The 22,340-nt window shown below is 40.7% G+C and overlaps 1 protein-coding gene across 10 annotated transcripts in view; it reads left to right on the top strand.

Moving 5' to 3' along the window:
- The window catches only part of TJP1 (tight junction protein 1), a 308,680-nt gene that overhangs the window by 255,023 nt on the left and 31,317 nt on the right, over positions 1 to 22,340 (top strand). For 8 of the 10 annotated variants that reach the window (XM_075133034.1, XM_048866272.2, XM_075133032.1 and 5 more), the window contains 14 exons: positions 2,034 to 2,139; positions 3,664 to 3,814; positions 6,747 to 6,855; positions 7,629 to 7,848; positions 8,730 to 8,914; positions 9,036 to 9,131; positions 9,757 to 9,839; positions 14,840 to 15,050; positions 16,239 to 16,339; positions 18,057 to 18,410; positions 18,852 to 19,103; positions 19,710 to 20,609; positions 20,947 to 21,041; positions 21,733 to 21,957. In XM_075133034.1, the coding sequence (XP_074989135.1) occupies positions 2,034 to 2,139; positions 3,664 to 3,814; positions 6,747 to 6,855; positions 7,629 to 7,848; positions 8,730 to 8,914; positions 9,036 to 9,131; positions 9,757 to 9,839; positions 14,840 to 15,050; positions 16,239 to 16,339; positions 18,057 to 18,410; positions 18,852 to 19,103; positions 19,710 to 20,609; positions 20,947 to 21,041; positions 21,733 to 21,957 (3,088 nt within the window). The remainder of the gene's footprint in view (positions 1 to 2,033; positions 2,140 to 3,663; positions 3,815 to 6,746; positions 6,856 to 7,628; positions 7,849 to 8,729; positions 8,915 to 9,035; positions 9,132 to 9,756; positions 9,840 to 14,839; positions 15,051 to 16,238; positions 16,340 to 18,056; positions 18,411 to 18,851; positions 19,104 to 19,709; positions 20,610 to 20,946; positions 21,042 to 21,732; positions 21,958 to 22,340) is intronic. The other 2 variants (XM_075133040.1, XM_075133036.1) reach the window with 1 other exon arrangement.

Genomic DNA, 22,340 nt, shown 5'->3' with positions numbered 1-22,340 from the left:
CCTAGTTACATGGGTGAAGCCAGTTTAAGTAATGGCAGAAGTGGGTCCAATGTTTTTTGTCATTTTTCTGAATATGCAAGGCTTCCTGAGAGCATAGTTCAGCTTGTGGTATTTGTGGTTTTCAATTCTGGAAGATCACTCTAAAGCGCTCTCCGCTGTGGGATTAAAAACTGTGTTGGTTACAACTGTGTCCAAGCATGCTTGTTGCTAAGAGGATTCCGTCATGATTTCCAAGGCCAAGGTAAGATGGAGGGCTTTTTCCCCTCTAAAAGCCATACTAACACATTTAAACATAGAAGTAGCTAACGCAGTTTTGATCTCAATGGAGAGCTAAATCTTTTTTGTTGGTTTGTATTATCATAGCACTTAGGGCCCTAATTAAGCACCAGGACCTCATTGTGCCATTCACTGTATAAACACAGAAGAAAAAGGGCAGATGCCCAGGTTACAGGCCTGAGTGATGGATAAGATGATCGTGGTGTCCACAGTAATCAAGAAAGGAGGTAGTGGGAGGATTTGGGGGATTAAGAGCTCTGTTTTACCTGTGTGCAGTTTGAGCTCATGGCAAGACATCTAGGAGACAATGTCAGAGGCAGGCAGAGATTTTAGTTTAGATAGAAGGAGGCAGGTCTGGAGTAGAGATCTGAGAGTCGTCATCTTAGAGACTGTGGTTGAATTTGTATTTCGCGGATGAGATTACCCAGAGATATGTAGAGGGCGCAGAGAAAGTGACCAGTGACATCCCTGTGGAATACCCACAGAAAGTTGAAGGAAGGATGGACCTGCTGAAGGAGTCATTGGAAATTTAGGAGGAGAGAAGAGGACAGAGGGGAGACAACCCAGGGAGGACAAGATTTCAAGGAGGAGGAGCATGGTCAACTGTGTTTAAGGCGGTGGGCTGGTCAAGGAGGATGAGGTTGGAGTACTGGTTCTGAGCTTTGGCTAGGACAAGGTCATAGAGGCTTTAGCAAGAGCAGTTTTATTGGCATGAAAGGGGCAGGAGTTGTATTGGAGAGGATCGAGGATGGAATTGGAGAGAGAAATTTGAGATGGCTACTGTAAACAGTGCTTTCAATGAGCTTAGAAATACAATCTTGAAAGAGGACAGTAGGTAGAGAGGTAAATGGGTTCAAGGGTGGTGTGTTTTTGTTTTTGTTTGGTTAAAATGAGAGAAGCGAAAACATGCTTGTACTGTGAGGGAGCGAGAAAGTCAGAGGGAGGAGAGAGATGAGCTGTAAGGAGGAGATGAGAGTGGGTGTGAAGGAAATGAGGGTATGGGAGGTTAGGAGTCACTGGGACAAGTGGATGGGTTGGAGGAGGAGATCAGACAAAATTCTTCATCTGTTACAGGGGAGAAGGAAGAGAATTGTGGGAGGAGAAAGGAAGGCAAGCTGTGGAGAGGGGGAAGATCACATCATATTTTGTCAGTTTTCTCTTGGAAGAAATGAGTGAGCGGATAGAGAAATGATGACAGGAGGAGGGAAAAGCTTGAACAGTGAGTCAAAGGCAGCTGAAATGGCAGGTCTGGGTTTCAAATAAGGTAGAGATGTAGAGTTGTTTAGCTGGAAGATTATGGTAACTGACTGAACCCTTCTGGCTCCTCCCATTTTGGGGCAGTAGTTACACTAGTGGAAATTCTAATCCTTAATGTCCAAATCTTACATGATTGGAAAAAACAGTGTTATGTGTTCTTTCTGTTTTAAAGAATTGTGTATTTATCTATGATGTATTCTGCATGCTTTAAAATTTCAACAGATGTTACCAAAGTACAATGGGAAATTAAAAAAAGAAAAAGTGCAGTAATTAAACCAGCCTTAAAAAATCTACTCACCCAAGAGGAGTAATCTTACTCAGTCAGTACAAGAGAGTTATTTTCATTACTGACACTTGTGGTGAATGGGAGAAGAATTTTGTTCCTGAGCTGGTAGATTTTCATGATGACAATTTTGCAAGTATGAGTTAAACTGTATTGGTTACACAGCCTTTAAAGAATTAATAGCATGGCAAGTTGGGTTTTTTGTTTTTGTTAATAGAGCCAAAGCCAGTGTATGCTCAAGCTGGACAACCAGATGTGGATTTACCAGTCAGTCCATCGGATGGTCCTTTACCCAATTCAACTCATGAAGATGGAGTACTTCGGTAATGTAATTCAAAATTCTTTATTTGAACCTGATACCACAGTCCTTGAGCAGACCAAGCTTTCATTAAGTCAATGAGTATTATGGCTGCATGGGGACATGTAGGGCTTTGTCTTAACATACATTTCTAATCTGTTTATAAATATTAGGGGTGTGGGAGTTGTGGCTTGTCTGTGAGCTTTGGATGCTTTGTTAACAGTTATATTACATACTTAGCAATTTTGAAACTTACCAATCACTTTTTATAGATATTATTTAATAACTGTTTTGGTTCTCTCTCCCAAACATTGCTTTTCTTCTCTTTTAAGGAAAAACAGTCCTGCATTCAGGAGAACCCTATAATTGAGTGCTATGTCCAAAAAAAAAAAAGAGAGAAATAGCAATTCAGTTGTAAACTTCCAAGGGAAGGTTGACTGTTAAAAACAAACAAAAAGCCCCTTAAATTATGAAGCAGTCTATTTAAAATACGATTTATATAAATTAATATATTAAAGCAAACAACAAAATATCTTAAGCAAGTGAATAGAATCATAGAATATCAGGGTTGGAAGGGACCTCAGGAGGTCATCTAGTCCAACCCCCTGCTCAAAGCAGGACCAATCCCCAATTAAATCATCCCAGCCAGGGCTTTGCCAAGCCTGACCTTAAAAACTTCTAAGGAAGGAGATTCTACCACCTCCCTAGGTAATGCATTCCAGTGTTTTACCACCCTCCGAGTGAAGAAGTTTTTCCTAATATCCAACCTAAACCTCCCCCACTGCAACTTGAGACCATTACTCCTTGTCCTGTCCTCTTCTATCATTGGGTGCATTGGGTTCTTCCGTCCTAAGTGCAGGACCCTGCACTTATCCTTATTGAACCTCATCAGATTTCTTTTGGCCCAATCCTCCAATTTGTCTAGGTCCCTCTGTATCCTATCCCTGCCCTCCAGCGTATCAACCACTCCTCCCAGTTTAGTATTCATCCGCAAATTTGCTGAGAGTGCAATCCACACCATCCTCCAGATCATTTATGAAGATATTGAACAAAACCAGCCCCAGGACCGACCCCTGGGGCACTCCACTTGACCCCGGCTGCCAACTAGACATGGAGCCATTGATCACTACCCGTTGAGCCCGACAATCTAGCCAACTTTCTACCCACCTTATAGTGCATTCATCCAGCCCGTACTTCTTTAACTTGCTGACAAGAATACTATGGGAGACCGTGTCAAAAGCTTTGCTAAAGTCAAGAAACAATACATCCACTGCTTTCCCTTCATCCACAGAACCAGTAATCTCATCATAGAAGGCGATTAGATTAGCAATATTACCAGCAATATTACCATTATTTTCAAAAGCTCAGCTGATGAGAAGAATATTATGCTATTATAGTTAGTGTGTTGCTGAAAGATAGCATGGATACAATGATGTCAAATTGAAATAATGAACAAATTCTCTGCTGGTGTAACTCCACAGCTGCTAATCTATGACCACATATTCAACTGTTGTATGTCTGTTAATTGGAATGTGTTATAAACCTACAGGCCAAGCATGAAGCTGGTAAAATTCAAAAAAGGAGACAGCGTGGGCTTGCGGTTGGCTGGTGGCAATGATGTAGGCATATTTGTAGCTGGTGTTCTGGAGGACAGCCCTGCAGCAAAAGAAGGATTAGAAGAAGGAGATCAAATTCTCAGGGTAGGTCAAAATCTTTCATACAAAGAATCTGCTGCTGTTCAGTAATGCAACAGAATTTTGGTACATATTACCTTTTTAGTGTACACTGTTTTATCTTTGCCTACCCTGAATAGGGTTAGACGATGGTGGTAAAAATTCTTGCAGCTTCCACTGTTGCTACTAGATCACTGGTAAATTATGGCTCCCAAGTTTCCTAGTTTCAGATTGGATGAATAATTGTTTAACTAACTGGCTATTAAACTGTTAACTAAAAAGTGTGTATAAATATCTTTATCATATAAACAAATAATAATCAGCACGTAGCACTTAGCATCTTTCATTCATAGATTTCTAGGCATTTTGCAAAACTAGATAAGTAGCATTGTCCATAGGAGTTTATTGCCCAATCATCTGCACCCCTATTTCAGAGCACTGCTTCCAACACATGTTTTTGAACAAAAGAAGAATGTGCCTTATTTACCCTGCAGTTAGCTCAGTTAGTGAATAGATTAAAACTTTGGTATCACATACGGTATTAAAAGTATACCATTAGAGACCCGGACCAACCCCTTACGTATAATTTGCGGAATATATGGTAAATTGTGTAAATGTGGGTTTTTTCCTCACATGGATTAGTAAAACTCTCGTAATGCTACTATGGCATGTTGTTTCTAGAAAAGTAATTTCTTTGTATTCTTTCATATTGATGACAAAGTTTAAAACGTGGAATTTTTAGTTCTCATTCAATTTTACAAAGGTTTTTGTACTTCAGTCTGTTTTCAAAAGCAAGACACTTGGGCCTCGTTACCTGCTGTTTATGGACTTTGGTGGGGCAAAAGGATAGACCTACACTTAGAGTTTTGAAATTGGACTGATTAAACTTTAAAGAAACATGTTTTAACAGCATGCATGTGCTAATCATTGACTACCTAATGTTGATAATCAGATCTCAAATGTTCAAATATACTTAAAGATGAGATAACAAGGAGTAAGGGCAACCATAAAGGAAAATCGTGTGAAACAAGTTTGGACAACTAATCTCAGTGTTTGTCTACATGGGGAGTTTAAACCGGATTAAGTTGAGTTAATCCAGTGTGTAATGTCCGCTGACCTCATTGCAGACTCCTCATAAAACCCTGAAAACAACGGAGAGGTGGAAATTGTACTTCAGATCAGAGAGTGATAAAGAAATGGATCTTGCTGTGGCCAGGGACAGAGTTACCACAGCAAAAGACACTGTTGAGAAAGACGGGGATGCAGAGAAAACTCCTGGAGGCAATACAGAGCCAGAATGCTTTGATGCAGCACTTGCTGCTGCCGCCAGAGCAGCAGGCAAGGCAGTGCTCCAAACCAGGACCTAGCCTTGTTCTGTACTCCCTGGATAGCACAAGATACTGAGCTCAGCCCTTTTGAGCCATCTAATGCTCTGTATAGCTTCAAGCCTCACCACTCAACACGACCGATGTCAACCAGCCTTTGTAGCACCATGGAAAAATACCCCTTTCTATTTATAAATTCTAAGCCCTTGTCAGGGGAGGTGGGGGTGAAGCTGAAATAATAAGCACAGAGGTCTCCTCAATTGCCCCAATACAGTTTGGGAACCCATGCATACAAAGCCATCAATCTCCTGAGCATTATTAAGCTTTATAATCCAGTGAAACAGTACTTTATCCATGGCGTCGCACATCTGCATGACAGTGGCTCCAACAGTCGATCTCCCTGCTCTGAATTGGTTGGTTATGGACTGGTTGGATTTGGGGTTGGCTAGTTTCTAGGTGGCAATGGTGACCCACTTCTTGACAGGTATGGGGCACCGCAAGTTGGCATGCTGCTCCTGCACTTTCGGAACTACTTCAGCACAAAAAGGTTGTCTTAGCCATTCTGAAATTCTCTTGCCACTGCTGGTCATCCCATGTCTGCAGAACAAACCTTTTCCATCAGTTGATGCTGATTTTCTGAGTCCAGAGACAGTACTGTACGGTGCGAAGTTGTTCCAGGAACAGTCGCTGTAGTAGCATTTGCTGGATGTCACCATCTTCTTCCTCACTCTGCTTCTTCTGTTGATGCTTAAGCTCCTGCTGCTGCCACATCATCTGCTTCTTGGTGCAGAAGGCAAAGTCCAAAACCAAAGTCACCTGGCTACTAGAGCTGAAATACAGCACAAGCAGCCTCTCTGTGTTTACAGTTGCCAGCATAGACGTGAAGAGCATCTTTGGGACCATGCTGGCTGACGGCAATTCAAAAATGGCACTAGCCTGCCCAGAAAGGGAGCTTGGTGTAGAGATGATGGAGATACGAGATTTTTTTTTTTTTTTTTTTTTTAAATTGGAATCTGCCTGGCTTCCCTTATGCATCCTGCAATGCGCAGCCAGAAGAATTCCAGAATGCAGACTGCTAAATAGCAAAGCAAAGAACCATGGGATACCCTCTGAGAATGCCACACAGTTTGTACATGGCAAGCCACAGTCATGTGTACACAATGCAAATTGAAAGAGGAGGCAGCCATCCTATATGCCTGCCATTAGTGTGACTTAGATATTGCATGTTAAGAAACACCTGTCAAATCAATCCGGTTTAACTCCCCATGTAGACACATCCTAAGAAGCTCCTCCATCTGTAATAATCTAAACATATGGCCCTTTGAAATCTCTGGTACTTCTAGGTCATCCATGATGGCTGACCTAGAAGTACTCGATAAAGTCTGTTCAGTTTATACTCTGCAGGTACTGAATATTTTTGTTAAATAGCAATATTTTTCACTTATTCTGAGAAATATACGCAAAAAGCTTCTTGAAGTTCATGCAGTTAAGTTATATTTAACTGGATAAACAACTCTAAGATTAATTCGTTGTGAAAAACTGCATTATTTATGTGAAATGTATGTTTCACAATGCATGTATATGTTTTGCTACATTGTGTAGTAATTGAAAACCGTTTGTTATTGTATTGCCAGGTAAATAATGTAGACTTCACAAATATCATCAGAGAGGAAGCAGTGCTTTTTCTGCTTGATCTCCCTAAAGGAGAAGAGGTGACAATTTTGGCACAGAAGAAAAAGGACGGTAAGTAGTTTCCTCAAATATAAGGACAGAAAGTGCTTGGCCGGCTTTTTGAGACCAGATAGAGACGGTGTAGCTAACCTTTGATAACTGTTTGCCCTGGGGAGTGGCAACTCAAGAAGGTTGGTAATGTGAAGCCTTTCACTTTTAGGTCACTATTTCAAATGCAGTGGAGATTGTACAGTAGTGATAGATTAATTATCTGACAACAGTTCAGTAGCTAGTTTTGAAATGAGTCTGTGGTCTCAATCCTTTTCCACGTGAATGGGGTTGCACTGCTATAACTTTTTTTTTTTTTTTTAAACCACACAACCATAACTGAAAGAGTTATATCAGTATAAAAGTGTGTAGACTACGTCTAAATAATGGCTGTAAAACTGTGGCTAGACAATATGAGGAAACTCAATGTTTTAAGGTTCATCCGTTCTGTAATAGGTGATATCTGATTCCAGTGCTGTCCGTATGGCTTGATATGCAAAATTCACTAAATCAGCTCTGAACTCATAGGAAAAAAGACAAATAATATAAATACTGTGAATTCATGGAGGATATCAACTGTTTCTGAATGCATCACAGTAACATGATATGGATTGTATGTGAATTCCACATACATTTCACATGCTGATATGTGGGGATTTAGTCTTACAGGTTTCCAAAATACCTCACAATTAAAATGGAGAACTAAGGATAGGCAAGATTTCTGCTCAGAATATTTTTATATAACTGCTGTGAGCATTAGGAATCCTTTAATGTACTTCAACTAACTTTTATTGCAGTTTATCGTCGCATTGTTGAGTCTGATGTAGGAGATTCTTTCTATATCAGAACTCATTTTGAATATGAAAAGGAATCTCCCTATGGGCTAAGTTTCAACAAAGGTGAAGTGTTCCGGGTGGTGGATACTTTGTACAACGGCAAGCTTGGGTCCTGGCTGGCTATTCGAATTGGCAAAAATCACAAAGAGGTGGAAAGAGGCATCATACCCAACAAAAACAGGTAGCATCTTGAAACTGTTTAGTACAATGATTGTGAAATCTGTGGCCCAAGTTTGTGCAAGTTCTTAGTCTGTTTAATGCTGTTTTAGTAAAATCTCCTGGTCACTCAGACATTTTATACCTTTCTTAACATTTTGGAAGAAAAATCAGTTGTAGAACCCCAAATAATTTGCAATTAGACTTATCCAGTTTGAGTACCCAAACTTACATTTGGGTTTGGTTTAGAACAGAGGTTCACAAACTGTGGCCCTTGGTCAGTCCATTGGCTAGTCACATGGAGTTGTCTCTCCCTGTTTCCAGGCAAGAGAAACACAAGGGTAGGGGAGTAAATCTTAGTGCAGACAAGGCCTTAAAGGTGTGATGTCAGATTGAATTAGGTAACTGAATTCAAATTAACACCTTCTAAAACTCTAGTCAAGACAAAGCAATTGTATTTCAGAGTGTGCTAATCTGGTGAAATTAAAGCCTAGTGGGGAGTCTGTCATCTTTTTTCCTAGTCTAGGTAGGGCCTAAAATTAATGAAGAGCAAAAGTAGACACACCATATATCTCGCCAAAAATTTACAAATACATAAATACTTTCTGAAAAGTACATACTACTTAAGTAATGGCTGTAGTTGCATCAGCCGTGTTAATTGATCACTAGTGGCAAGAGAAGGGGATTTTCAAAAGGCAATTACTTTGTTAAAATGTACTGAAAAATGTACTGGGGAACCCCTCATTTGGTGATCAGTGGTCCTTTAGCCTGTTATGTCATTATAATGTGTTCAGGCTTAAACTTTGTTAATCAAGTGTCATTTCAAAAGCTGATTTGTTTGTTGCTGGAGTTGGGGTTTTCTGTCAATTATTTTTTTTTAACCCCTGGAATCTCTGCCCCACTTAGAGCTGAACAACTAGCTAGTGTACAGTACACACTTCCAAAGACAGCAGGGGGAGATCGTGCAGATTTCTGGAGGTTCCGAGGTCTACGCAGCTCAAAGAGAAATCTCCGAAAAAGCAGAGAAGATCTTTCTGCCCAACCTGTTCAGACCAAGTTTCCTGCATATGAAAGAGTTGTTCTTCGAGAAGGTAGCTTCCTGTTAGAGATTAAAATATTTGCTGATTCAGTTCAACATTTTAATCTTCATGACGGAAAAACTGCATCCTAAAATACATTTAAATCAATTTACTTTGATTTTTCTTATTCCAGCTGGCTTTCTCAGGCCTGTTACCATCTTTGGGCCAATTGCTGATGTTGCACGAGAGAAACTGGCAAGAGAAGAACCAGATATTTATCAAGTTGCAAGTAAGCGTCTCTCTTTGCTTATCAGATTAATATAAAATTATAAATATATAATCGCCTCTTTTGCTAGCCTTTGCTGCATTATTCCTGCAGCCATTAATGTTTTAAAGTCTCACTTTTATATTGTCAGCAGTTTACGGAAACACTCTGAAAGGCTTACATTTGGTTGTAGTTAACTAGTGATTGATACAGATATTTTAAAGATAAAGTAATACAAATTTGCTATAGGACTCTTCAGGAACATCATGTGCATTGAATGAATGCAAGCTCAATTTATTATTATTAATGCTATCATAGGACCCAATCCTGTAACATGCTGAGCTTCCTCAGGGCTCCCTCCCGCAGCCCCCACTTTAATTCAGCACCTTGCAAAAAACATTCAGAAGCTCCTAGTAAATACCTAACAAATTTTGTAACTAAACTGGGGAACTAACAGTTTAATTCCTGCATTATTTTTAAGTAAAAAAATGTATCTTCAGCACTATAATTTATGAGAGATCTGAACCAGTATTTTGAGCTAGAGAAGGAGATGGTCCATTTTATATTAATGGGGGAGCATAGAAAGGGTTGTGTAATTGACCAATAGGTGGCTAAGAAATTATGACTTTAACTGTGTTCTCTTGAACAGAAAGTGAACCAAGAGATGCTGGTACTGACCAACGTAGTTCTGGCATTATTCGTCTTCATACAATAAAACAGATAATTGACAGAGTAAGTGGTAAAAGTATGCTTTGTTGTTAAATTTGTAGCTGATTCTGAAAACAAATGAGAGAGAACAGGAGTGTTGAATTAATTGAATGACTAATCATGTGAATAAACCTAATAACCATAACGATAAATGCTGTGGTTTTTACATACAAGAGCATAAACAACAAAGTATAAATCACATTTCACAAAAAGCAAAAAATTATGTACATAATTTATCTCCAGGCACTGTAGTAACTTATGTACTCTTTTTATATAAATTAAACCGTGACAGTAAGGTTGAATGAAACAATTTTCTCTGTATAGAAGCTTTTAAAAGTTGACGTAAAGAAAAATGCCATATCCTCTACCAAATCGAGCTCTTGACTGGAGCTGGACAGAATCTTTATCCAGAAATCCAGAAATGTCTAAACAATTTTTTTTGACATTATCAAAACATCAGTGTTTTGGGGGCTAGCGTCACGGGGGGATTTATACACCAATCACAGAGGAGGTTGTTTGTGATGCCCCTTTATGCCCAATAGCCCGGCGGTATCCTAGATTTAAATCCCTGTTCTGGAGCAGATACTTGAATCCAGGCCTCTTTTTTTCCCAGGTGAGTGCCTAACCATTAAATTATTGGGTAGTTTGCAGGGGTGTCTTTCAGTCTCTCCTGTTGAAGCTGTTCTATTTGGTATAAAACACTTGAATATTTATTTGTCCAGAGAGAGAGAGAGAGAGTATGAGAGTGACTCTGTACCTCAGTGGTTAAGGTATTCACGGGGGGACACCCAAGTTCCAGTCCCAGCTCCAATGACTGTTATCTCTTAGTGGCATGGCAGTTCAAAAATGTACCAATAACAAATTTTAAAGCTGTAATTTACTTACCTGAGCAGTAGGGGATGTTCTTCATGGTGTGCCCCATACACCCTTGATAGAAGATTTTCATTAGCAGTATCCATTTGGCCTACACATGCGCTGCTGATCTTCTTGTGCCCTATACCAAGACTATATCAAGCTGCATAGGCAAACAGGCCTCCGTTCCTTCTGAACTGCCTTGGCCTGAGACTCAGCTTAGCACGTCCTCGTGGTACGTGCCTTGGCTACTTGCTGACTTTGGTCTAACTTTGTTCATTTTAGCTAGTAAGTTAGTTAGTTTGTAGTTAGTTAAACTAGTTATTTAGAAGATAGTTTGTTTTATTTCCTCGTGGGAGGTCCTCCCTGTGATGAGCATGCCCAATTCACTGGGGTTTAAATGTTGCTGCACGTGTAGAGGCCATCATGGTGGGTGACAGACACTCTTAAAGTGCATTTGCTGCCTAGGAGAGTCTCATGTCCTATAGAAATGTAACATCTGTTTAACCCTCAAATCCAGGGCTTGAAAGAACTGGGAAATCAAGCTGCAATTGTTAATGATGGAGTGCTCCTTTTGTCCTGCTTTGGTGCCTGGCCAGGAGAATCCCCTGGCACCTCAGTCTGTGGGGGGTATCTAGCACCTCATCGGCCTCGGTGCAACACTCTCCTGGAAAAGGGAAGGCCTCCAAGACCATCTCTAAAGATCTCAAGAAGAGGAGCTCTAGCTCCCCTGTTAAGGAGTCTACCTGAAAACCATCTGAGCTGGTCAACCGTCTGGGACTTCAACCTTTTGGCCCAGTACCACAAAGGAGAAGGGCTCCTCTGATACTAGTGAGGTGGGAAAATCCCGTACCTCTAAGAATAAGCCTGGCTTCAAGAAAGCCCCAGTACCATCTGGTGGAGATGGCCAGAGCAAACACAGAAGATCAGTATCGTTGGACTTAACCCTTCTCCCAGTACCTGTCTCAGGTTCTTCGGTGCTTCTGGAGAGCACTTGAAACTCTTGGTACTGTCCTGCAGGTATAAGCATGTCACTTGGTACCGCAACTCTGCTCTGTACTTCAAGACTTCAGGTAACCAAAGGATCCATCCCCTGTTTCTTTCTATCCAGCTATTGCCAGAATAGATTTCAGGATGTATTACTGCATGTTGCAGTGCTGTTAGCATTCCACCTCCTGAATTGTCATCTCATTCTACAAGGTCACAGGCTACATCTATGGCTTTACTTAAAAATGTCTCAGTATCTGAGATTTGCATGGTCCTCGGTACATACCTTTTCCGGGCACTAGGCTGTAGTTAATGCCTCTAGATCTGATGTGGCTGTTGGCAACGCAGTTCTTTCCTCAGTTATAGACTCAATTCCAAGGCTCCCTCCTCCTTATGAGGATACTGCTTGGGAGTCATCAGAAGTGGAGCATCTATAGGAACACTACTCAAAGAAAAAGAGGTTACTTGCCTTGTGCAGCAACTATGGTTCTTTGAGATGTGTGTCACCTATGGGTGCTCCACTACCCCCGCCCTCCTTCTCCTCTGCTTCAGAATTCTTTCTGACGCTTAGCAGTGGAGAAGGAACTGAGGACGGTTTGTCTTGGTGCAGGACTTGAGAATATCAGCAGTGCATGCTTGGGCCAAACCGACATTGCTAATGAAAATCTCTGATCAAAGTCATGTGGGGTGCATGTTCACATGAAGTGAAGTGCCCATGTCGGAGTGGGGGGCTACAGTTATTACACAGGGTGAATAACCTCTTTTTTTCTTTGAGATGTGTAGTCCATATACATGGGATATGTATATATGAACTATGTATCTCGAAGAACATCCGTTACTGCACAGGTAAGTAATCTCCTTTTCTTCTTAGTGATTGTCCATATCATATTCTACTGCTGGTAATTCCCAAACAGTAGACCTCCCCAGAGGCAGAAAGAAGGAGTTCATTCCCACAGGGACTGCAGCACAGTCCTGCCAAACAGAGCATCATCCCTGGTTGCTTGCACTCGTGAATAATGTTTCATGAATGTGTTCACAGAAGACCAAGTTGCCAGCCTGCAGATGTCTCTGAGGGGTATGCCTGATGTAGCCTGTGCCCTGGTAGTCTAAACATGAACTGGTACACTGGGCTATCCAACTGGAATATTCTCTGTTTGAACACTGCTTGTCCCCTAACCCTGCTCCCATAAATCACCAAGAGATGGAGGTATTTTCTGAAGGGCCTAGTCCAAGTAGAACAGCAAGGCCTTTCTTGTATCCAGTTTATGCAACCTCTGCTTGGCCTTCCCTGTGTGAGGCTTCAGGAAGAACTATGACAGCTTGACGATTTCATTCATGTGCAACTCTGGAAGACTTCTGCATACCCCCAGGGGTACCTGTATCCCTGGTTGAGAAACACTGCTCTAGGGAAGCTGGAGTGCTTGGGGCCAACATACTCTATAGGTTAACATTGTACAGTATGGGAGGCTATGGGGGCTGGTATCAATGGTCACTGTACCAGTATGGGTTGGAGCCTTGGGTCACGTCCCATTTAAGGCTATGCTCCCCAGTCCCAGCATGGCTCACGCTAAGTGAGACCTATGGCACATCTGGGTCATCCTGACTGGTGCTTTCCACAGTACTCAGGGAGTTTTTCGTCAGCTTTGATGTACCTTTGCTATCTGACAGCCATGTCATTTTCTGAGGCTTAGAGTCAGAGCTTAGGGAAGACATTCTGCACCTCTTCTGCTCAGTATCTGGCTGGACCTGACTCTCCCTCGGTACCAAGGCCACTTTGGGGAGAGCATCTCAGTTTGTTTTGATGGTGTGTCTGGTGCAAACCTTGAGGATCTCTACCCAAAGGTTTGGAGGTCAGGGACCCAGGAACAGAGTCTGGGTGTATGGACTGCTCCCAGCAAGAAGGCCCTCAAGCACTAGTCCCTTAAATGCTGGGTCTGCTTCAAAAAGGACCTGCAGATCTCTCACCAGTCCAGAAGTGCCGCTTGCGTGGCTGTTGAGATGTATGATAGTCTCGCAGGAGGGGCAGTGCTTTAAGCTCAGGGACTTGTGCTTCACCACATGGAATCACAGGCAGTACTGGTCCACTCTGCCGTTTATACTTTGCTCACACACATGAGGAAGCAAAGGGTGCATGTGCCACCCCTCCAGATACTGCTAACTAAAAAGTTCTCCAATGCATGTGGAGTAGACTTGTGATAACCACCGTGGAATATAATGCAGACAATCACTTGAAAAACTTATTTCCCCTCCCTGCCATTAAACTCCTGAGGTCCCTTCCAATCATGATATTCTGTGATTCTAATCTGGACGTGCTTCTAGGCTTTGTTTCAGGAAGTCTCTACTGTTCCATTACTGCTGTTCTAAGCTGCCTATTCTCTTCGACTTTCTTCACATGAAGAAGGGTGGGACTGTGGGACTTGCAGCTGGTCTGTGGTGCTCATATGCATTTTTTTTTAAGCAAGTGAGAGATTACTTAATTGAAGAAACTGATGCCAGACTCCCTCATTTATGTTCCTGGAGATGTCTCACACTAGCTCACCCCATGTGACTTCCATCCCTTCCCTCTTCTTTCATCTTATTTTAAGAACGAAATTGTTTTATTGCCCCCTCCGGTGAAAAAATGTTAGCCACTGAAGGGACATCACAAGCTGGAAACACTATATGCTATTGCACTAATTGCATGTTCCTGAGATTGGCTCTGTGGCAGGGGAAAGCTGGTCAAGTCCCATGTGCAGGGCAGGAATTTCTTGGAAGGAGAGTTGAAGAGAAATGAAAACTAGCTCTGCCTAGGAATCTGGACCTGGCCTTTATTCCTAGTAACCACAGACTTTGTTCGTGGTGCAGTGCCGTTTTATGGCTCACCCTTTACCTGGGAAAACTGGCTGATTTATGTGGGTTAAATATATTATATGAAATAACAATTCATGTTTAGGCATACCAATTTTAAGTAGCACTGATATTGATGAGACTGATTGCATGGGTAGTCTAGCTGTATTGGGAATTCCCATATATTTTCCCATTTTCAGAATGGAAAAAGTTAATGAGTTAGTTATTTATCAGTATGTAAATACTATGGTGAATTCTGTAGGGTAAAGAGAAAAATCGGTAGAAGACATTAAAAATGCATTATCATCTTTAGAGAGCTTGAAAGCTTTACTTTCTTGCATATGTACTATTCTCTGCAGGACAAACATGCTTTATTAGATGTCACTCCAAATGCTGTGGATCGTCTGAATTACGCACAATGGTATCCCATTGTGGTGTTCCTGAACCCTGATTCCAAGCAGGGTGTAAAAACCATGAGAATGAGACTGTGTCCAGAATCACGGAAAAGTGCCAGAAAATTGTATGAAAGAGCTCACAAGCTACGGAAAAATAATCATCATCTCTTCACAAGTAAGTAAACAGCAGGAAATGTTTATGAATCAAGCTCAACTTAAATTGGGGCAGGGGTAATATATCCAACAGAGGTTTGAACAGCATCTCTTGTATAGCGTGAATATGATTTTTAGATTTGCATTGCTAGGTAACTGAATACCAATAGTACCCATTACATTGAAAAGCCCCTCAAATTTTAATAAAAAGTTGGTTAGTGGTTTTCGCAAGTTTCAAAGCTCTGTCAGTACTGGTGTATTCTGTGTGGTTCTTTTCTTCTCTTCTTGTATTTCTGCTTCCTTCCCGCTGCTTTTCGTAAAGGGGAGGTAGCAGACAAAGATCCCTTCATGACTGATGGTACATTTTGGCCCCTTCCCAAACTCTTTTTCCCTTTCTTGGGTATTCTATCCTGCTCTCACTGTGACTAATTCCCACTGTATCCATGACTGGCCTTCCTCCTTGCTCTCTGGTCCTAATTCACTTTCAGACTTATCTGTTGCCCCATAGTAGCAAAAAGTGGTATTAACAGTTGGGGGATCTGTGGTGGTTTAACCCATGGTTCCGCTTTGAAAGCGACTGTAAAAATGCTGCAGTTTTCTATATTTGATTCCTGAATCAAATATGATCAATTTTGCTAATTAAAAAAAAGTTTATTAATTGCCAGCCCTGTAAGCAAAATCAGTCTCAATCAAGCCAGATTCTTTCTTCCTTGTATGTCATCACCAGTAATATGAGTTTTGCAGACAAGATTACATCTGCTGTATTTGTATAGTCTCAGATAGGTGGAATTTAGTAAAGATCTGTCCTGCTGAAGCACAGGTAGGAATCTAAGCCACCTTACTTTCTCTTAGCTGTGTTAGCTTGGCAAGGCCAACGGGAGTAAAAATCAGCAGAAACTTACTGTGAAATCTAAAGGAAGCAGATAGGACTCTGAACACAAGAGGAAAGTATTTTAAGGAAGAAGATGCCACATTAATAGTTTCTTTTAGAGTAAAATTGTGTTTGAACTCAGCTCTCATTGTTACCTGTGATAAAATGCCTCATACTACTTTATATAAAAGGGACACACAAATAAATGTGTGTATACAAAGTGCCCCAAGAGTTATTTAAACTCACAATTCACATTGCATTTGGTGGTAGTCCAGAACTTTCTCCAAATGAAAAATAAATGTTATATAAGAAGTCATATTAATCCCATTTTATTTTTAGCTACCATCAACTTGAATTCAATGAATGATGGCTGGTATGGAGCACTAAAGGAAGCAATTCAGCAGCAACAGAACCAGTTGGTGTGGGTTTCAGAAGGAAAGGTAAGAAATGTCACTTTCCCTTTGTTTGAGCAGAAATTATAAAACCATGACCGCTTTTATACAATACAGTAGTGAGCAGTCTTTCTTTCCCTTTTTCATGATCATATCAAGATTGTTGTAAAGTAACTGTGGGGCGGGGTGGATCTTTGAAGCTTAAAAACAATCCTGGTGATATTGCTGCTCTTAGTGGTCACCACTGTATTTTTACATCTCTCTCTCTTCCGTTCCTCTCAGTTGTGCTTCCAAGACAACTGGGTTTTCTCCTGGAATGAATTTTTTTTTTTTTTTTCAAGTTCTGCCTATCACTTCCAGGTCTAAAGGAATCAACTGACTCAGTTGACAACTGTGTACACTGATTTCTACCACGATAAAAATAGAGACTTAACTAAGCTTTTTGTCCTTGTGACTGAGGTTATTTGCCCACGGAAATCACTTACAAAAAGGTGTGGTGGATTATCTGTCATTTGAAATCTGTCAGGATTAGTGGCTTTGTAAAAGATACACACTAGCTCAACCAGAAATTATGGGCTAAATGCAAGACTTAATGGGAGAAATTCTACGGGCTATGTTTATAAAAGAGGTCAGATTAGAGCTTGATGGTTCCTTGTGGCCTTAACATACAGCACAGGCAATTGCATTCTAAGGTTCACTGCCCTCGCTAAAATACCCCAACCCTGTTGCTTAGTAGGAGAAGATAGTTCAGTTATCATTGGTCATTTTTCTGTCAAGAAGAGTGCCAACATCAGATAGGCACTGAAGAACTGAGTAGAAATGATTGACTCATTTTGGGTAGGCCACTAAACAGCTGTCAAGTGGAATTACTCTTAATCTCTGATGTGCCTAAAATTCAAACTAGTAGTCTGGATGTGGTGGTGGTGATACTGCAGTTAGACACCTGTGCCTGGCCTGTGCCAGCTGACTCAGACTCATGGGGATTGGACTAAGGGGCTAACTGTGGTGTAGACATTCCTTGGGTGGAACTCCAGGCTCTGGGACCCAGTGTGATGAGAGGGTCCCAGAACTCAGACTGTAGCCTGAACAGTTACACAGCCCTTAGTCTGAGCCCCATGAACCCGAGTGAGCTGGCACATGCCAGCCACATGTGTCTAATTGCAGTGAAGACATACCCTCAGAGAATGCTTCTAACCAGGCATATGAGATGTAGGTGGGGGCAATGGGAGCACAGCAATTCCAGCTGCATGCAATGGCTAATGCCACTTATCCCACAGCACCATTGCTGGAGGGGGCAGACGGAGGAAGAGCATCTCTGATCCCCCTATATGCTGCCCCTTTCCCTGCCCCATTCTGGTTGATCCTATGGGACTGGGAAGTGACTGTGTGTAGCAGCTGGACATCCAGCAGATACTGAAATAGAGGAGCAATGGAGATAGGAAAACTACAGACTCGTACTCTCAGAGCATTTTATATGATATCCTCCAACAATAATGGCTTGATTTTACAGAGGTGTTCAGAGTTGTTGAGCACCTACAGCTCCTATTGAATTGTTCAGCACATATGAAAATCAGACCCTTAATCACTTTAAAGAACCTGGATTTTTAACTTCCCATCGCAAATTGGAAGCAGATACATACAGTATGTTGAATTTACATGTATTTTTAGTTCTCTGCAAGAAAATAACCTCCCCAGTTTCCCATGAAAGGTGAAGGGCGTCCTTTGAAAATGATTAAAGATCTTAATTTAATTTTGTTTGACACAGGCAGATGGTGCTACAAGTGATGACCTTGACTTACACGATGATCGCCTTTCCTACCTGTCAGCTCCAGGTAGTGAATATTCCATGTACAGCACAGATAGTAGACACACTTCAGACTATGATGACACAGATACAGAAGGGGGTGCCTACACTGATCAAGAACTTGATGAAACTCTCAATGATGAAGTTGGGACTCCTCCTGAATCTGCTATTACACGGTCCTCTGAACCTGTAAGAGAGGATTCCTCTGGAATGCATCATGAAAGTCAAACATATCCTCCTTATGCACCGCAAGCTCAGACCCAGCCAAATCATAGAATAGACTCTCCAGGATTTAAAACAGCTGCCTCTCAACCGGTAAGCAACAACTTTACACTTTGATAGGCGGTATTCTCCTTAGCGTGTAAGCTCTCTGGAGCAGGGACTTTTGTGTACAGTCCTTAGCAATATTGTGAGTGCGCACCAGAAGCTGCCAATAATAATGCCACAATGGATTAGAGAATTTGGGGGGGGGGGTGTGCATATAAAGAGGCTGTGATTTATTTTGATGTGAAAATATCTGACGTTCCAGTCTATTTTATATAGTTAGATATCTGCTTCATTTTGTGAAAAGTGATATAATGAATTTCTAAAACTGCTGAAAAGTGCTAGTGCCTGATACTTTCTATCAGTGCTCTTTAAACAACTATACATGTAGTAGATGTTTGATTGAAACATTCCAGTCTATATTAAAAATGATACTAAAGTCATAGCATTATACAAGAGCACTATATTTAAAATATTTTAAACACTTCACAGAAAGCAGAAGCCTCACCTGCAGGCCCTTACCTTTCCCCGTCGCCTGAAACAAACCCTGCAACCTCATCACCTTCTGCTGTTAATCCTAATGTAAACTTAACTAATGTCAGAATGGAGGAGCCCACCTCAGCTCCTTACAACTCTTTTCAACTACAAGCTGGCCCCTTAAGAACACCAAGCACTGAGGGAGTTCACATAATGCTAAGAGATCAAGAGCCATCATCCTTATCACCGCATATAGATCCAGCAAAGGTACCTGTGCTGCCTCATTGCACTAATTTGCTGCTATACATCAAGCTAGCACATGACTGGGTTTTTTTGCTCCTTATTGGAGGATTCCTTTTGATTTTTCTGAGGGTTCATGAACTATACAACAGCGCATCTAAATTGCTAAGAATCATCCTATTTTTTGTTTGCATGGCTTCAAATTGTACATCTGTTTTTTCTAGAAAACAAGAAATTTTAAATGAAAGTTGCTTTGTCTGATTGGTTTTATTTTTGTTTGCATATTTGATTTAAATTGTCAACATTCTATGCTGTTCATTAATGAGCCTTTGTCAAAAACCTGTGCTGTCCTCAAAATGATGCTAAACTTGTCTCATGCCTTATGATTTCCAGTATACTAAATGGAAACAGATAATTATAAAATGAGTAGATCAGGGTATGAATACGAATATGGGAATTTAATTTTAATGTTTGGAAAAATTCATTCTTAAAAAAATAAAGACTGCTTTTCCCTGTAATTTAAATAAACCCCTAAACTAGTTTCATCTACTTCTGCTTCCAGTGTAGCACTTTAAATAAATGTAGGCACAATCACTTTTTTCATGTTACACATGAGACGTCCTCTTTCTACAGGTATACAAAAAGGATCCATACATTAGCGAGGAGGCACCAAGACAGAACTATGTCTTGAAACAACCAGCAGTTAATCATCCAGTACAGAGACAGGAGAGAGAGACAAATGTGATCTATGAATCCCAGGTTCAGTATGCAGAGAAACAACCCAGCAGAGAGTATGAGCCATCAACATATAGGTATGATTCTACGAACTATGTAGATCAGTTTTCCCATGGTTATGACCCTCGTCTACATTATGATGACCATATACCTCCCTATGAGGACCACTGGGCATATTATGATGAAAAACAGCCCTACCAGCCGAGACCACCTTATGATAACCAACCTCCTAGGGACTATAACCCCAGACAAAATGCAGATGAGAGCACAGAACGCAGCTACTACCCTGCACAACCTCGCTTTGAAGAACCACCTCCAATGGTTTATGACAGCAGGCCTCGCTATGAACCTGCACCTAAAAACTTCGGTCTACCACAGCTGAGATATGAAGAGCAGCCCGCTGCTGGGTATGATATTCATAGTAGGTATAAACCAGAAGCTGAGACATACCCTTCAGCAATATCTAAGTCTCCTGAACCTAAGCAGTACTTCGATCCACATGTGAGGGGCTATGAACAAGGCCCTCCACAAGGATTTAATGCTAAAGCAGGACAGTATGAGCCTTCTCATAGCACTGCAGGTGTGCCTCCTACTCCACCCCCCGCTTCATCACAAACCAAACCGGAAGTACTGCCTTCCAACAGTAAACCACTGCCTACATCACCAACTCTAACAGAGGAAGAAGAAGATCCAGCCATGAAACCACAATCAGTGCTAACTAGAGTTAAGATGTTTGAAAACAAAAGATCAGCGTCGGTGGAAAAAATCAAGGATCCTAATGATACACCAGCTGTCAAGGTAAATAATTTATACGTATAAATAAGCTTCCACTTCCTGTTGTTAAACTGATGGTATACTGAAATTAGGTAGCAAAGGAGGTTGTACCAGAATCAGTAAAGTCTTTCTATATAAAAAGAGAGGGAGTTCTTTCTTAGCTACCTAACTTCAGTATACTGTATGTTTAAAAACAGGAAGTGGAACATTTTATTTAGGGGAATTTGCTATCCTAAATGCACCCTTTCTTCAGATTTTGATACTTTGAATCACGTGGTTTTCTTTTAAAAGAATACCATGGAGACATTCTAAATATAGGAATGTCATGACGTAAATCTACATGTGTTTGATTTTTTTACAGCCTCCAGAGCTAGCACCTAAACCTACTATTGCCACAGTGAGTGGTTCCAAACCAACCTCTCAAAATCAGTATGAACATGACAAAACAATTTACAGGTAAATGTACCATTTCTCATTAACACACAAATATGTAATCTAATAGTAAAAGAGTAGATATTTCAATGGTGAGATATTTCTGCTTGTGTATTTAAAATTACAGTAGAAGTGTTATATCAGAGTGTCATATCTATAATAGAGGCCGCCAAGACACTTGTCTTAAAGGGTTCTCTGATGCAAGATTGAGTGAACTTCACTGTGCCATTTTCCTCAGATCCTTTTAAGAAATAATTATGGCATAAGAAAAGACAGCAGCAAGTTGGAGACCTTTTTAATATTTAGTCTAGATAATTTAGAAATGGGTAAAGTCGAAGGGATGGTAAGGGATTTTTACTGTGATACAACCTCCGTAGCTAACTAATCTCAATACAGTATATGTTAAAGGCTGAAAGGTTTTGCTCTCAGTCCACTGTTTAGTCATATGTAAGCCTCCATATCTTGCCAACTAAATGCAATTCTGTTTATGCAAATGATGAGTGTTTTATTTGAGAAGCAGTTGTAATATATTTCTATGTAGTTGTAGGAGAGTTATTTTTAAATTGCATTGTGGTTAGCTAAAAGAAGCATTTGGGATGCGGAACTCTAATTAGAATACAAACAACTGCTAAAAAAAATCCAAACAAACAAGAAAGCAAAGCATTATTAATTTATTATTATTATCACCATCATCATCATCATCATCGCCGTTTAGGGCCCCAGAACCACAGAGACCTCAAGTGAAGCCATCTGAAGACATAGTACGTTCAAATCACTATGATCCTGAGGAAGATGAAGAGTACTATCGAAAGCAGCTTTCATACTTTGATCGCAGAAGTTTTGAAAATAAGCCCTCTACACAGGTTCCTGCCTCCCATCACCCTGAGCCTGTTAAGCCAGTACATCCTCAGAATCAACTGAACTTTACGAACTATTCTAAGTAAGATCTTTCATATTATCTTGTCTTATTCATTTGTTTCTAAAGTGAGGTGGAATTTAGGAGTAAATCTGAACTTACTGTGTATGAATTTCTATAACTACCAAGATAGATGTCCAGGTACCTGATTAAAAAGCATAGCTTTTGTGTAACAAAAAAGACCGTTTTAGTGTCAAGAACATTTATTTGTTTGAAGTTAGTCTGAAAACATAAAATTATTGAATTTGTGTCTTGGCTGAATTTAATGAAATATAGAGACTTCTGGAGCCGAACAATTTATTTTACTGGCCCTTAGACCCGCATGCAGTGCAATGTAGAGAGTTTTTCTCTTAGCGTAAGGTATGCTGAGCAATTAAATATCTTCCAGAAAAGAGGTTCGAACTCCA

The sequence above is a fragment of the Caretta caretta genome, chromosome 10 (assembly GCF_965140235.1).
Source record: "Caretta caretta isolate rCarCar2 chromosome 10, rCarCar1.hap1, whole genome shotgun sequence".
Lineage (NCBI taxonomy): Eukaryota > Metazoa > Chordata > Testudines > Cheloniidae > Caretta > Caretta caretta.
The sequence above is the reverse complement of the archived record's forward strand: the minus strand, read 5'-3'. Positions and strand labels throughout refer to the sequence as shown.